This window comes from Chelonia mydas, chromosome 8, assembly GCF_015237465.2.
Source record: "Chelonia mydas isolate rCheMyd1 chromosome 8, rCheMyd1.pri.v2, whole genome shotgun sequence".
NCBI lineage: Eukaryota > Metazoa > Chordata > Testudines > Cheloniidae > Chelonia > Chelonia mydas.
In genome coordinates, this window is record NC_057854.1 from 52,204,643 (window position 1) to 52,220,692 (window position 16,050).

General features: G+C 45.8%; 1 protein-coding gene across 2 annotated transcripts in view; it reads left to right on the top strand.

The window, feature by feature from the left end:
* The window catches only part of XPR1 (xenotropic and polytropic retrovirus receptor 1), a 243,175-nt gene extending 227,532 nt beyond the window's left edge, over nucleotides 1–15,643 (top strand). The window contains exons 13-15 of one of the 2 annotated variants that reach the window (XM_037906239.2): nucleotides 4,711–4,850; nucleotides 5,813–6,034; nucleotides 8,688–15,643. In XM_037906239.2, coding sequence (XP_037762167.1) covers nucleotides 4,711–4,850; nucleotides 5,813–6,034; nucleotides 8,688–8,748 — 423 coding nt within the window. In that variant the 3' untranslated portion in view covers nucleotides 8,749–15,643. The remainder of the gene's footprint in view (nucleotides 1–4,710; nucleotides 4,851–5,812; nucleotides 6,035–8,687) is intronic. The other variant, XM_037906240.2, reaches the window with a different exon arrangement.
* The last annotated feature ends 407 nt before the right edge of the window (nucleotides 15,644–16,050 follow it).

Below are 16,050 nucleotides of genomic sequence, written 5' to 3' on the forward strand. Positions count from 1 at the left end.
CAACCCCGTCCCTATGCCCTCCACCTCCCGTGATGCCATTGCTGCCCCTGGGGCCGTCATTTCCTCACTCCCAGAGGATAGCCCCCAGGGAGCGGCCTCTGTCTTTCCCTGTCCCAACTCACCAGGGGCTTCTATCTTCCCTCCACCGCCCCCACTTGAGCCAGGGTTTGAGGGGGGCCGCATGGCGCCAGCCCATCGGGTGCCATGTCGGGGGTCCGCCCCTTGCCTGCCTGTCTTGGTGGGCCATGGGGCTGTGTCGGGGGTCCCTCCAGAGGATAGCCGGGGGCTAGTGACCCCAGCCCCCCATACACTGTAAGAGGAGCTGCGGGAGTTCCTTGAGGACGTCCATGGCTCCCGTAACAAGGTGCAGCTCACTCTCCAGCGATGGGGGGACTTCCATCAAATCCTCCGGGCCTCAAGGGCCCTCATGGGGGAGGGTAAAAGGACCAGGAAGCAGGCCACCGCGGCCTACCAGCGGGTCCGCCACTTCCGTGACTCCTTATTCACCTACGGGGTAGGTCACGGATTGTTGCGCGGTCCGTTGGGAGCCGCAAGCGTCCCTGCTGGCGAGGATCTCCCCCCCCAGCCCTCCTCATGGCACCTCTCACCATCGCAACGTTGAACACCCAGGGCTGTAGGATGGGTCTCCGCTGGTGCCAGGTGCTCTCCTTCCTTCGGGAGGGGGGGTACTCTGTGGTTTTCCTGTAGGAGACCCATACGGATCCAGCCGCCGAAGACGACTGGGGGGACAGGGTCTACTTTAGCCATCTCACAGTTCATAGAGCTGGAGTGGCGACCCTGTTCTCCCCCGGCCTATGGCCCGAGGTGCTGGGGGTTGCCGAGGCTGTGCCGGGCCGCCTGCTGCACCTCCGGGTCCGTATGGGGGGGCTCGTGGTCAACCTTGTTAACGTCTATGCCCCGACATTGGGCCCGGAGCGGCTGCGTTTCTTTCAGCAGGCGTCTGCCTTCCTCGGCACCTTGGATCCTCGCTAGTGCCTGGTCCTGGGCGGGGACTTTAATACTGCCCTCGAGGAGCGGGACCGCTCAGGGACCGAGCAGTGCCCGGCCGCAGCAGACGTCTTGCGGGAGATAGTAGACCATCACTCCCTGGTGGACGTCTGGCGCGACCACCACCTGGACAACGTTTCGACGTTCACCTTTGTCCGGGTGGAGGCCCATCGGTCGCGCCACTCCTGGTTGGACTGCATTTATTTATCACACTTCCACCTTTCACGGGCCCACTTCTCCAGCATCCGGCCAGCCCCATTCTCCGATCATCATTTAGCCACCGTGACGGCCTCTCTCTGCGCAGAGAGGCCTGGGCCAGCCTATTGGCATTTTAACAACAGCTTGTTGGAGGAGTGGGCTTCGTGGCGTCCTTCCGGGAGTTCTGGCTGGCCTGGCAAGGGCAGTGGCGTGCCTTTCTCTCAACACGGCGATGGTGGGACCTGGGGAAGGTGCGCGCCCGGCTCTTCTGCCATGACTACACCCAGGGCGCCAGCCAGCGGAGGGATGCGGCGATAGGGCAGTTGAAACGGGAGGTCTTAGAGCTGGAGAGGCATCTGACCGTCAGCCCCGAAGATCCATCCCTCTGCGGGGCATGCCGGAAGAAGTGGGAGGAGCTCCGGGCCCTCGAGGACAATCAGGCCCGGGGTGCCTTTGTTCAATCCCGCATCCGCCTCCTTCGGGAGATGGATCATGGCTCCCGCTTCTTCTACGCCCTGGACAAAAAGAGGGGGGCCAAGAAACACGTCACCTGCCTCCTAGCAGAGGACGGCACCCCCCTCACGGATCCGGTGGAGATGTGCGGGAGGGCCAGGGCCTTCTACGCAGGCCTTTTCTCCCCAGATCCGACCGATCCTAATGCTTGCAGAGTGCTCTGGGACGAATTCCCGACAGTCCGCACAGGCGACCGAGACCGGCTAGAGCTGCCTCTCACTCTGGCCGAGTTCTCGGAAGCCCTCCGTCGCATGCCCACCAATAAATCTCCAGGCATGGACGGGCTGACCGTGGAGCTCTACTGCGTGTTCTGGGACGTCCTCGGCCCAGACCTAGTCACCGTCTGGGCAGAGTCTTTGCAGAGCGGGGTCCTCCCTCTTTCGTGCAGGCGAGCTGTGCTCACCTTATTGCCGAAGAAGGGGGACCTCCGCGATTTACGAAATTGGCGTATGGTCTCGCTCCTCAGCACGGACTACAATGTCGTAGCGAAAGCCATCTCGCTGCGGCTAGGGTCCATGCTGGCGGATGTGGTCCACCCAGACCAGACCGACACTGTCCCGGGCCACACCATCTTCGACAACCTGTATCTGGCCCGGGACCTCTTGGAACTCGGGTGGAGGGATGGTCTGTCGTTCACCCTCCTGTCCCTGGATCAGGAGAAGGCATTCGACAGGGTGGACCACGGGTATCTCCTGAGCACTCTGCGAGCGTTTGGCTTCCGACCCCAGTTTGTGGGTTTTCTCCAGGTGCTGTACGCCTCTGCAGAGTGTCTGGTCAGGCTCAACTGGACCCTGACCGAACCGCTCAGCTTCGGGCGAGGATCCCGGGCCAGCTGTACGCTGTGCTATCGAGCCCTTCCTCTGCCTCCTCCGCAGGAGGTTGACGGGTTTGGTGCTGCGAGAGCCGGAGCTGCGGCTGGTCCTGTCGGCTTGACACTTCCAGCTTGACTGCTTCCAGACCGCACCAAGGAAACATCTATACACGATCGTGCTCCACATCCTTCACGCCCTCACCCTCGTGTCCCACCCCGATACAAAATGGCAGGACCTCCTGCCATCTTTGGAGGGTGAGGAGCCCCGGTGGGCCAGCCTATATTCCACCTTGGTCCCGAGGCCCGCCGGAGATATCAGTTGGCGGCTCCTTCACGGAGCCGTGAGCACAGGCGTGTGCTTGGCGCGGTTCACCCCATCCCAATACCTGCCCCTTTTGCGGCGTGAGGGAAACCGTGGCACACACATATTTGGAGTGTGCCAGGCTGCAGCCCTTATTTCGGCTCCTCACCAATATTTTATTACAGTTTTGGTTGCACTTTTCCCCTCACCTACTTATTGATGCACTCCCTATCCGTGGCCCCACAAAGTCACGGGATCTCCTGGTCAACCTTCTCTTGGCCCTAGCTAAAATGGCCATCTATAAAACCAGAGTGAGGAGGTTGGCCGATGGAGTCTCCTGTGACTGTGGGGCCTGTTTCCGATCCTTGGTCCGTTCACGTATCCGGGCAGAGTTCCTCTCGGCGGCGTCCACTGACTCCCTTGACGCCTTTGAGGAGCAGTGGGTGCTGTCCGGGGTTCTCTGCTCGGTGTCCCCATCCGGTTCCCTTCATTTGACCCTTTGACCATGCTCCTGTCCCTGTTATTTCATTCGTTGTCCCCCGGATTTATTTGGTGTCCAGGTCCTGTGGATCCCCTTCTTAGGCTGGGGGGGGATCCTTTAGCAGTGTGCGGGCTTTGCCCACCCACTTCCCAGATCCCAATAGGATCACTCTCCTGTAGCCATCTGGCCTGACCCTGTCACAGTCTAAAGTTCTGTCTCAAATCCCATACAAACTAGAACAGGAAGTATTTATTGATCTTTCACCATGGTTCCTGAATATTACAGGTTGTTAGAGCAAAGGGTGATATGCAAGAAATCCCAGAAGTAGAATACAGCAGTTATATTCGGTACTTGGGTATGTTGAGGATCAAGACCTGTATGTAATTTGTCTTAAAATATAAAGGAATAAAATTGGTTCAGAAAAATTTGTAAACTTCTTTTAAAAAAAAAAAAAAAAAAGATAAAGCCCTTTCCTTACATTTTGAAATGAGCACTTTATGAACTCCCAAAAATCTGTTTTTTAATCTGGTCTTTGTAGGTGCTCATGCAGCTATTGCAACCCGATGTTAGAAATTCTGAGGTGTTATATTTGTAAGAAATATTTTCCATATTTCTCTGTTCCACTGCCTGGTGAATCTGTGATTGGAGACAGTTTTGTTTTAAATCAAAACCAAGTAAAAGTACAATAAAACTAAAAACCTGGTGAAAAAAACTCTTAAAAGTCTCTTACAGGTAAATGAACAATTGCTATGCAAACGTTAGCTGCAGAAGGAGAACCAGGTTAAAAACAATACATTTTAGGTCTGGTTCTCATATGGGGAAGTTTGCCCACGTCTAAATCAGTTTAGAAACTGATTTAGTCAAATCAATGCAACACTTATGTGGATGCTTTATTTCAGTTTAAGAAGCTATAGATTGATTTAACTTAAATTGGTCAGGAATTGGTGAATAAGTGTTTCCACAAAAGAGGGCTGTATTGATTTAATTAAATTAGTTTCAAAACAGATTTAGTTAAATCAGTATAAATCTCTTGTGTAGACAAACCTTAGGTGACTGGGAGACTTAAATACTGACAGTCATATATATTATACTTAATATGGCATGTCTAGCTCTGGTGATCATCTCTACCTTACTAGAAAATCTTATTTTAGGGTCCCAGAGTCTTCTATCTGGAGAAGGATGATGGGAGTGCCAAGTTTAACCTCTGTGTGTTGTATTTTCTCTGCATGAAGCCCATAGCCATCAGTGGTTGTACAAATGGTATTGAAGAATTAATCCCAATAAACGTGAAAGTTAGTGATGGGATTGGCTCTGCTTCTCCTTGGTCATTTGGCAGGTATCCGTGCTCTGTGTTGAACATGTAAGCTGACCTGTCCTATTTTACTCTTTGTTTCTCAGGCATATTACTATTGTGCCATTGTGGAGGATGTAATCCTGCGCTTTGCCTGGACCATCCAGATCTCCCTCACTTCCATGCAAATCTTTCCTTCTGCTGGGGACATCATCTCTACTGTCTTTGCACCACTCGAGGTTTTCCGGTAAGGTGGCTCAGCTAAACAGTATTTCAAACTGCTTGTATATCCCTTTTGTTTTACAACCAATAACACCAGAAAGGTGGGGAAGTCCCTGGCTTTCCACAGGCTCCTGGAGCTGTTGTTTGAAAAGCCAAAAACTGATGAAAACACAAAGCACCAAGATTCAGAATATGCACTAAGCTGAGCAAATTGCTGGCTGAAAGAGTGCTATGGAATCTTTCACTGACCCATCTGGGATTCAGAGACCTCTGAAAACACATAGGTCTGACCGTAGGCAGGCCTGAGACCTGGGTTCTACCTCACTGTGTTGTATTTGCTAGGGGCCAAGGTCTTGCCTGAGTTTATTGCAGGAATTTAGCAAGCATGCATTTTAAGCATTTTCACTGGTAAAAATTATTGAAATGTCACTTCAAGGCTAAATTTACAAATTTTCCCAAATCCCTTCTGCTTTTGCAAATGATTAAAAAATGGAATTCTTACTGTGATCAGGCACTTCCAGAGCATTAATGCTGTCTGCATTTTTGTGTTACATCAGGAATCACATGTCTGCTTGAGATGAGCAAAATCTCACTGAATTTGAATCTCATTGTGTGGGGGGTTTTATTTGTATTTATTCTTCCTAATTGATAATCCTTGGGCTACCTTGACACTAGCCATGCTCTAGTAATCCTCGCTGTTAAAACTATGAATGGTTCCACCAAAACTGTTTGCTTCCCTGGAAAACTCCATCAATCTACTGCTGTGAAGTAATGTAGCAGGTTGCTCCTTGTTAGTTATTCACCTTCCTGGCCATCTACTTCTCTCCAACCTGTAAATTTACAGGGCCTTGCCCTCATAGGGGCTATGTGTAATCCTTGGGAAGTGTAGCAGTAGCATCTATGGGACTGCATCACTGCTTTGCCAAAAATTGGTGAGAGCTGTGAAAGCAGTACTTAGTTTTTATATTATTCCTTTTCTCCTTCCAGGCGGTTTGTGTGGAATTTCTTCCGTCTGGAGAATGAGCATCTGAACAACTGTGGCGAGTTCCGTGCTGTCCGGGACATCTCAGTGGCACCAATGAATGCTGATGATCAGACGCTACTAGAGCAGATGATGGACCAGGAAGATGGTGTCCGAAACCGCCAGAAGAACAAGGTGTGGAAGCGTAGCCAGAGCGTGTCCCTGCGCCGACCTAATCTTTCTTCACAGTATGTATTGCTTTGTCCTCTTGCACAACAAAATTTGAAGGGATTAATTTATTAATAAGTGTTTGAAGTGCCATGTTGGAGACATAACTCTAAATAGTTTGAAAAGAGAGGACTGACCCAGCTAGTAAATAAATACATTGGCATTTTTACCCTCTCACGCCAAGTCTCTGTAGCATTGAATCAGTGTGCTTTGTTCAGTAAGGTTGACTAACCAAGTGTACTTTTGTCAGGTGCAGAGTTCTGTTTAGATAAACACATTTAAGGCACAGTTTATCCCTCAGACATGCAGTGAAGCAAGGTATGTCATAAGATAAGCTGTGTGTGTGTGAAGCACAGTGACAGATTGAACAAGAAATATGCACAGTAGTATATGTCCACTGTTCTGAGGACAGGATTGATTCCCTAAGGCCTTGTCTACACTGCAACTTTATAGTGTTGCAACTTTCTTGCTTAAGGGTGTGAAAAAACACACCCTGAGCGCTGCAAAGTGGCAGTGTAGACAGTGCACCAGCGCTGGGAGCTACTCCCCTTATGGGAGTGGGTTTTTTACAGCACTGGGAGAGCTCTCTGCCAGCGCTGCTGCTGTGTCTACACAGCCACGTTAAAGCGCTGCTGCGGCAGCTCTCTAACATTGCTAGTGAAGACGTACCCTAATGTAGGTAACTGTATGCAGTGTTTAGTGTGAGTGTCTGTCTACAATATCTGTAGGAATGGGATTCCTTGTATAAAGTCATGGGCACTGACTCTGGGTGCTCCAGGGCTCAAGCACCAACGCAAAAAAAAAAAAATTGAGTGCTCGGCACCCAGGAGCCAGAGCTTGGGTGTGGAATGTGATGAGTTCTGTGCTGCTAACACCTTCTGCCCTTGGGGCAGGGAGTTTGTTTATAAGCAGAGGCAGGGTGATTAAGATAACAAAAGGCTCAGCATTACATTAAATTAAGAATTATTAGATGATCCTGAAAGCATTCCAGTTAAAAGATAGGAAACAAAGGGTAGGAATAAATGGTCAGTTTTCAGAATGGAGAGAGGTAAATAGTGGTGTCCCCAAGGGGCTTGTACTGGGACCAGTGCTGTTCAACATATTCATAAGTGATCTGCAAAAAGGGATAAACAGTGAGGTGGCAAAGTTCGCAGATGATACAAAATTACTCAAAATAGATAAGTCCAAAGTTGACTGCAAAGAGTTACAAAGGGATCTTACAAAACTGGCAACAAAATGGCAGATGAAATTCCACATTAAATGCAAAGTATAATCCCAACTAGACACACAAAATGATGGTGCCTAAATTAGCAGTTACCCACCAAGAAAAAGATCTTGGAGTCATATGCAGTACTCTGGAAGCCCTATGATTCCATAGTACTGCAAATTTATAAGAATCCTTCTCGTTGTGCCTGTATCATCCTGAACTCATTCGCTGGCTTCAGAAGACTTAAAAATTATCTCCAGTCATCAATGGGTCATACGCAACTGAATAATGTAGCTGTCCTTAACGTATATCAACACAGTACCAGGGAACTAGATGTGAATAAGATTGCTGACAGTTTCATCCAGAAAGCTACAGTGAGACATAATGTCTTTAAACTGGGAGTTAGTGAAGACAGCTTGTAGATGATTGCAATGATTTTAATATACTGTAATTCATGATAATGTAATTATGTAGTTCATAACAATTTAATTGTTATTAAAATAATGCTAATTTTTCCCCTACTGTTACTCACACCTTCTTGTCAACTGTTTTTTTTCTCCTGCTGATAATCATAGAATATCAGGGTTGGAAGGGACCTCAGGAGATCATCTAGTCCAACCCCCTGCTCAAAGCAGGACCAATCCCCAATTTTTGCCCCAGATCCCAAAATGGCCCCCCTCAAGGATTGAACTCACAACCCTGGGTTTAGCAGGCTAATGCTCAAACTACTGAGCTAGAATAGCCCACCTTAATTGATTAGTCTCATTAGAGTTGGTATGGCAACACCCATTTATTCATGTGTATATATAAATCTTCCTATTGTATTTTCCACTGTATGCATCTGATGAAGTGGGCTTTAGCCCACAAAAGCTTATGCCCAAATAAATGTGTTAGTCTCTAAGGTGCCACAAGTCCTCCTCATTCTTTTTGCTAAAATAGTAAAGATACCAATGATAGACGCATTCAATAACTAGACTATGAAAAAAAGTTTATAAATATGCTGAAAATAGCCACCCCCCAAAACTGGCAGAGTGCCCCCCCCCACACACACACACATTTCCTCAAAAGCACCCACCGGCAAAAACAAAAGTCAGTGCCTGTGATAAAGGTTATTCTAGTTTCATTCCCAGCCTCAAAAAATTTGTTAACATTTTGTGTCCCTTGTTTGCTGTATTGTAACTAACCAGTAGAGGGCACTGTTAACCTGCTGAATTTAGCTGTATCAGAAAGGTGAGCATGAGAGGCAGAAAGGTATCAGTCATCCCTCTGTATTTTTATAGGGTGATCTTCCCATCCTGGGCGGGAGGGGAGAGTATGAATTACCACGTCTATAGTAGTCTGCTGGCCCAGACATTACCTGTGTAGGGAATATGTTTGACAGAGTGTATTTATCTTATCTGTATATTCTAGTAATGTCTTCCTTCCCCTCAGTGAGTATTTTTGTTTGCTTGTTTGTTTTTTCCCAGATCCAAGGCTCGTGACACCAAGATATTGATCGAGGACACAGATGACGAAGCAAACACATGAAACGTCCACAGATTCTGGTTCCACATCCCTTATTTTCTTGCTCTACTACCCTTTCCCAGACCAATCCAACCTCTGGTGCAGTTCCAGCTGAAAACAGGAGAAAACACTGAACACATTTTCCGAGCTCTTCCGGACCGGATCCTATGGACTCCAACAAGCTCACTGTGTTTCTTTTCTTCTGGTTTAGTTTTCATTTTCTACTTTTAAAATAAATATTTACTTCGTTTTGCCAATCAGAGGACAGTTAAGGAAAGAAGTATCTAAGAATTGTTTACAATCACAACAAGGACACAAAACCCTATCTGGATGAAGAACAAGCATCATAGGGACTCCCTGATGGGACAGCACTGAGAATATACTCTGCTTCTGCTTGGCCCAGTTTCGACCGGTTTAAACCGGGCTTGGGTTTTTAAATTCGTGTTTTGTTTTTTTCTTTCCTTCATATCCAGCGCTGAGGCACTGGCTGCACTTGCCGGTAAAGTGCACTTAGAGCAGTACCTTCATTCACGAAGCTACTTTTTAATTTGATGTAATTTTTCTTATAATTTTTTTGGAAATACGATGTATTTGTTGCATACAGTTTTCACATTATTTATGAAACTTAACCATATGAGAATGATTTTTTGAGTCCTGTGCAATGAAGGCGATAACAGTAAAACAAGGCAGGGGGATGTAGATCTGGATCGCTTTTGTGAGGGTTATGCCCTGCGAATACCTCTTTCATGAGATAGTTTGCACCAGTTTGACCCTTTTTCTCTTCAGTTTAGTTTTATTTATAAACCAAAGTTTTTCTTTCTGGTTTTAGTTGCTGCTGCTGCTTCAGAAGCCTGAGCATGTTTCACGTACCAGTTCATGGTCATCTTTCCATGTGGCCATGCAAAGATGCAAATGATTCTGAGAATTTGTTTTAAAAGAGAGTTGTAATAAATCTTGCCACAAGGCCAAACACCCAGGCAAAAAAAGGGGAGTTGGTGTTTAGGTTAAAAACTGTTTTTTCAAAGCCTTAATCTTCATGAGATAAGGTGAGAGTACTGTCCACCCCGTTAAATAGGGAGCTTTCCCATTGTTCCGCCTCTGCTAACTACAGCAAAAATAAAAGTGGATGAGATAAGGACATGATCTTTCCCATGTCTGGGGGGGGGTTGTTACATGTTTTGATTCAAAGGTGGCTACGCTTCAGAGAATTGGCACCCCCGACGCAGTTTGCTGTGGGGCAAGGAGGTGGTTGTGTGTTGGCCATAGGGTAGGGAAGTTGGTATTAAATTAGAAGTCTTTAATGACATTTTATTTTATATGTCTTGCCAGGCTTTGGCAAAGTGTTCTCTACCAGTCACTTCCTGAGCACACCTTCAGGTTGCTTTGTTTCTTTCCCGTCCTTTGCACCCTCTCCTCAGTGTAATCTAAAACCAGTTAAGTGGTAGGTCAGCCTTGCACTGGAGTGTGAATGATCATACTCAGCAGGCTAGGGTTTAAGGACATCATACTGCTTAGCAATTTCAGTAGAAATGATAAGGCCAGCTTAATAAGCTTTGTATATTTTGATATCACCCCCCCCCCCCTTAGAGAGCAGCATGAGTGTTTGAGAGGGCCATGCCCTACACCACTGCCGGCTTTAATGCTTGCAGAAAACTTCAATGTTTAATATTAATAAAATCTTATTTGTGCCTTGCTCTGTTGCGTGTAAGGTTAACACCAGGGACTGGGGGAAGCTGCTTCAGTTCCCTTTAATCCTATCCTTAACCCAAGGCTCGACTTTACAGCAGGGACTGTTGAAGACTTTGCATCTTTTTCTTATGGGCATGGTCACTGTTTTTGCTGCTCTGTGTCCTTGTTTTTAACCACTCTTCCATGTATCCCAAGTACTCTCTTAGTTCTTTGGCAGTTCCAGTAGCTAGGTATATACAGTTATTGTTCAGACTCCAAGTGGCAGATGAACACCCTCAACTAAGTAGGAACCATTTTTGACTTCTGTCCCTTGTTTTGTATTTACATTTCTAGCAGTCAGATGCTAGGAATCCCTGCTCAGCTGCTGTTAAATAATTTTTCTTTCTTTAGCCAATCATATGGCTTCTTCCATATGGCTGGTGCGCTGCTTTTTCTTAGTTTGCCCATTGTGCCTCTTGCCCAGAGGAACTGAAGAAGGAAACGTAATTGTATTCATTTAGCTTAAATAGGGCAAAATAACTTTATCATACATTGGTGGTAGTGCACTGGTGCCCCTTGACAGAGTGAGCATTATCTCAATTATCAGCATTGTCATATTGCACCCTGAACTTATCAAGAAACTTTGCTGACCTGCCAGGAAAGGCCTCAGCACTACCACTGATCTACTGAAAGTGATAGTGTCATTCCGGTGGAATAGATGATTTGTTTATTGTTGTTTCTCCACCAACGTGACCAGGGCTAGCTGCTATTTCAGTACCAGCCCATTCTGGTGAGAAAAATCGGAACAATACAGACTAACCCAGAATTCTGTCGTTGACCCTTTTAGTGCCCAGGAGTCTGACTCCCCTGATCTTGACTCACTGATGCTTCTTGTTCAGACACTGACAGATTCACCTGTCCAGCAGGAAGTGGAGTTTGAGATGGAAAGCTCTCTAAAGTATTTCAGTCCACTATTTTGCATTTCAGTGGTTTTTGCTGTATTCGCAGTGTTTGATTCCACACAAAACGGAGAGCTCATTCTCCTGGGAGGTAACTGTGATACTCCAGCTAATAACAATTGGAATATCATCAGCAACTAAAACTGTCAGAGAATAGTGATGTCATACATGCCAGTGGGCAGTTTAAAAAGAGTAGCAGCCAAACCCAGGGGCACAACCTGAACTAATAGTGTCATTACTTAAGGAAGCATTGCTTTAAAAAGGAAAGGGTTGGGGCTTACTGGTAGCACTCTCTTGTCAAAGGAATGGAAAGTATCTTTGCAACAATTAGGGCATCTGAAAATATTTTATAACTTGGTACAGAGAGCTTTTAAAGTATCACGGAACAAGTAGAGGCAAGTGAAACATTGTGAATGAGTTTCTGAGCTCAGCTGGGAGAATCGAACATGTTTTGGTTAGTCTGCCTCTGACATGAGTGGTACTGCATGAGCCGATTGGCTTAAAATTTAAACCCACGGAAGGATCAAGTCAATAAGAACTGAAATCTTGGTCAGTTTTTTTCTGCAACGTATCAAAACTCTTGAGGAAGAGAGAATTTTGTTCTGTTTGTCAGTATACTGCTCTCACCTTCTTCCTCTTCCCACCCTGCAGAAGAGCACTCTGTTTCGGGCTGTGTTTTCCCTGCCAAAAAAGTTGGGTTTTTTTACAGTGAGACAACTAATTGATGTTAGCTAACTTGGTGTAAAAATGCATGTTTTATGACCACAAAGACAGCCTGTGTAATGAAGGTGTCTGTACACTTGGGTCAGGATCCCTGACCCCCCAGCGTCATGCTCCAAAAGAACCCAGTTTCCAGAATCACTGTGCTGCCTGGTGCTGCAAGGGTTTGTATTCTGTGACTACACAGATTGATTTCTGAGCCATTCAGAATATAGCTCCACTCCAGAGTTAGTTCTCAAAACCTGTCTGGTTCCATCTCTGAACGTACAGTGATATCTGGCCAGTTAAATGAGATATAATCGAGCAGGGCAACTAGTGAAAGAAATATAACCACCTCTCCTGCTGAGTGGTCTGCAAAATGAGAAAATGAGAGAAGATGTCTCCTCTCTGGTGGTCACACTTCATGAATGACCTTTGCAAATATAACGGAATGGGTATTTGTAAAAATACTGCTGTAGAAGACTAGTATTACTAAATGCAGAATGCGCAGTGAAAGGAGAACAGGAACTGGGTTTTTTATCTAGTGGATTGCCTCAAACTCTCAGATGGGATAGCAGGAGAGCCACGAACCTGTTTTCAACTTCGTTAAGCAAAAGTTGGAAAATGCCCATCATCTTCCTATTTTATAGCACCTATGTTTGCGTTTCCTTTGATCTCTCTGGGTTCTCTCCTTCCCTTATCTGATATCTTAAAGGGTGCTCTTCTGCTGGAATTGAGATCTACCCAGTGGTTCTGCTTTGTATTCACCTGAGCTTAGAGTGGATGGTATTTGTCTCACCACTGGATGGTTTTTTTTAAATGGAGATTTTTCCCCCACCCCTGTAGTTTAGAAGTTCCAATTGGCCACATTCATTCCCAGTTCAAAGGGATCTCCATCCCTCCCAGACATCTAAAGTTGCATGGGGATTGTCAGGCAATGTTAATCAGGCAGATCTGTTCCCAGGCTGTTGAGATATTGACCACTGTGAATCCACACGGATCTCTAATTCCCTGGGACTTTCCTCCAGCTTCTGACTGTACTATATGAAAATGAGATTTTGATCAGTGGCATGTGCTCATCACAAATCATAGATCTTTTTCTATACTTTCCTGATAGGCCAGAATCCCTTTGCTGTGTTCCATAGATGAATTTCATCCAAGAGGAGGAAGGCAACTGGAAGAAGAAGGAAAAAAAAAAAAAAAACAGTGGATTCTCTGCATAGAACTTCACAAAGCAAAGCTTAGTGAACTAGGGCAGAAATCGTGGGGGAGAGTGTGCCTATCAGGCTCATTCTCTACTAACTTTACTGATACCTTTCCCTTCATATTCTCCTGCTTTCTTATGGCTGTATCCTGAATGTCTCAATATATTCATACTTCTGAAATTCAGATACATTTTGGAGGCAAATTTGCTTGCCCTGTGCCTTCCCCTATCCTACTTCCTCTGTTTCTTAAGTATCACTGTTTATATCATGTTATGAAGATCAATACAGAGGAAGAGACAGAAGCTTTCTGCATAGAACTACAGGCAGAAGTTCCCGCTGTGGTGCAGTGAGACTGAGCCATCCTCTGAAAAAGGAAGCTCTTCATGCTACTATTCTGTCACCTCCTGTTGGCTGCTCTGTTTCGTCCAGGTACCCTTAGCTGCTGCTTCCTACAGGCCAAAATGAACAAATTCTCTTTCCTTCTTCTCCCCTCCGTATGTCTGCCAGCCTTGTACAAGGAATCATCTGTTCAAGACATGCCTCCTCTCAGAATTTATCCTTCAGTCTTTGCCTCTGGACAAAGGGGAGAGGAAGAATGCACTGGGCTTCATAGTTTTCTGTATTGCCCATAGGAGGCTTTTGTGTCTAGGATCACACATCTTCACAGCTATGTGTCTGCAAAGGGGGATGGAGGATTCATTATTGGAGGATTCATTATTTTGGGCTGCTGCACTAGTTGTGCCTGTGTAATATCCTGGGGGGGGGGTTACCATGAATCCTCAAGGAACGATAGGGATCAGGGCCAAAATTTTCAAACTTGAATACCCCAAGTGAGGCATCTGAGTCCACGTTTGGGCATCTGAATAAAAGGGGCCTGATTTTCCAAGGTGCTGAGCAGTCATGGCTTGTTGCTCATTGTTTCTGCAAACCAGATGACTCTCTTTTAAGTGCCTAATTTTAGGCACCCAAGTTTGAAAATCTCTTGCCCATTTTAGTGATTTAGCAAGGCCTACCTTGAAGAGTTTAGCTGACTTTAGCTCTGCTGAGCACAAGACCAACTTGACTAGGAAGTGGATTGAGTGTCTGAACTATGGTGCTTAGGTCAAGGCTTCACACCAGCCCGATTCCTCCCCCGCACACACACACTTTTATCTCTTCCACGGCGGTTCTGAGTCACTCCAAGAGGGAGAGAGCTGTTCTGCCTTAAGCATTATTTCTGGAAGGCTGCTGAATTATTTTGCTCACTGGAAAAGAGGGGATCAGGACTCCTTGCGGAAGGGTGGAGAATCATTATACTAACTTCAGATGTAATCAGACTCTCACTTGTAGATCATTAAATCAAACCCCACCTCTGTAACATCATGACATCTGTGTGACTTGGGTCCCAAAAATGACTCTGCATACTTTGGGGCAAATATGTAGACCTGCCACAACAGGGATTTAACCCAGAACTGGATCAAACTGCTACTCTAGTTTACCCATGGGATTTCAGTCCCCACCACAACTTAATGGGAAAATCACCAGAGTGACACAAGAAATGTGGATTTCTCTGGGGGAAAGGGGCCTTTAATATTGGGTAAATCCTGGGACCAATTCCTCGTCCCTGCAGCCCAGACAAGTGTGAGGTTGCTCTGGTCTGTGTACATCTCACAGTAGCATCAGTGTGTTGGTGGTCAGGGGACTTACTGGAAATCCTGGGGCTGTAATAAGGCCATAAAATATAATCCTTTTGAGTTCTTAAAACAAAATTGTATGAGCCCTTCAGTACAGACAGTGAATCTCTTCAGCCTGTAACACTTTGTGGCTGTCAACTTCCTTACTATCTTGTCAATTCTTCTATCAAATAAACAGTATTTGGAAGGGACCTGGGGTAGAAATGTATTTGCTGCTTCAGAAATTTATCCTTGCCTCACTCCCATCTTTCTGTACACCCCTCGCCCCTGCTGTGTTGGTCTAAATGATGATTATTCTATGAAGCCCTGAGCTGTAGATGTCAAAAGTAACTATGGAATGTGATTAGTCCTCTGTGGGTGCTTTCTTTCTTTCCTCCTTTCTCTTTTGCTATCTCCTTCTCCACTCTTCTTTTGGCTAAGTGGACAAGGTGAGGACAAAGAATTGCCGCTTGCTTGGACTCATGATGTATCTGTGACTGCGCTATTAGCTGTCTCCTTTTTCCTTCCCAAATGGATATAGCATTTTTTTAAGTGTGGAATACCCTTCTTGATAAGTAGGTTTTAAAAAAATGCACAATGTGGTACTGTTTCATAGTTTCTAGGTGGTTGTATAAAACAAAGTCAACTGTGGTTATGTGTTTTTAAAAGGAAAAAAAGTGATTGGTTACTAAATCTGTCCTTTTTTCATTATTACAAGCTCTTTGTTTTCCAATGATTGGATGGCTCCTTTGTCACTGGTGTGTGTGTGTGCGCGCGCGTGTCCTTTTTCCTCTCTGGGCTGATGACCTTTTCATTTCTGAACATTGACACTGCCATTACTTGCTTAACTCATCTGTAGACTTACAAGCCAAACTGTGATGGGGCTGGGTTTCTGGGAAGGATGGCAAGTTTGTTTATTGGGGTCTCTTTAAAGAGAAAAGGAGGTCTGAAGCTAAAGATTTGCAGGCTGCAAATGTTGGTCCTGAGTAGCTGTATGGGGGACTGTGAATAGCTTGGGACTTTAAAAAAACAAACAAAAAACCAAACCCTAACATTTACAACTCCTGTGCTTTACATTTTGAAGGCAACAGAAATGGCTAGAAATGTTTGAAAATAATCAGTTAAGATCACATCGACATTTAA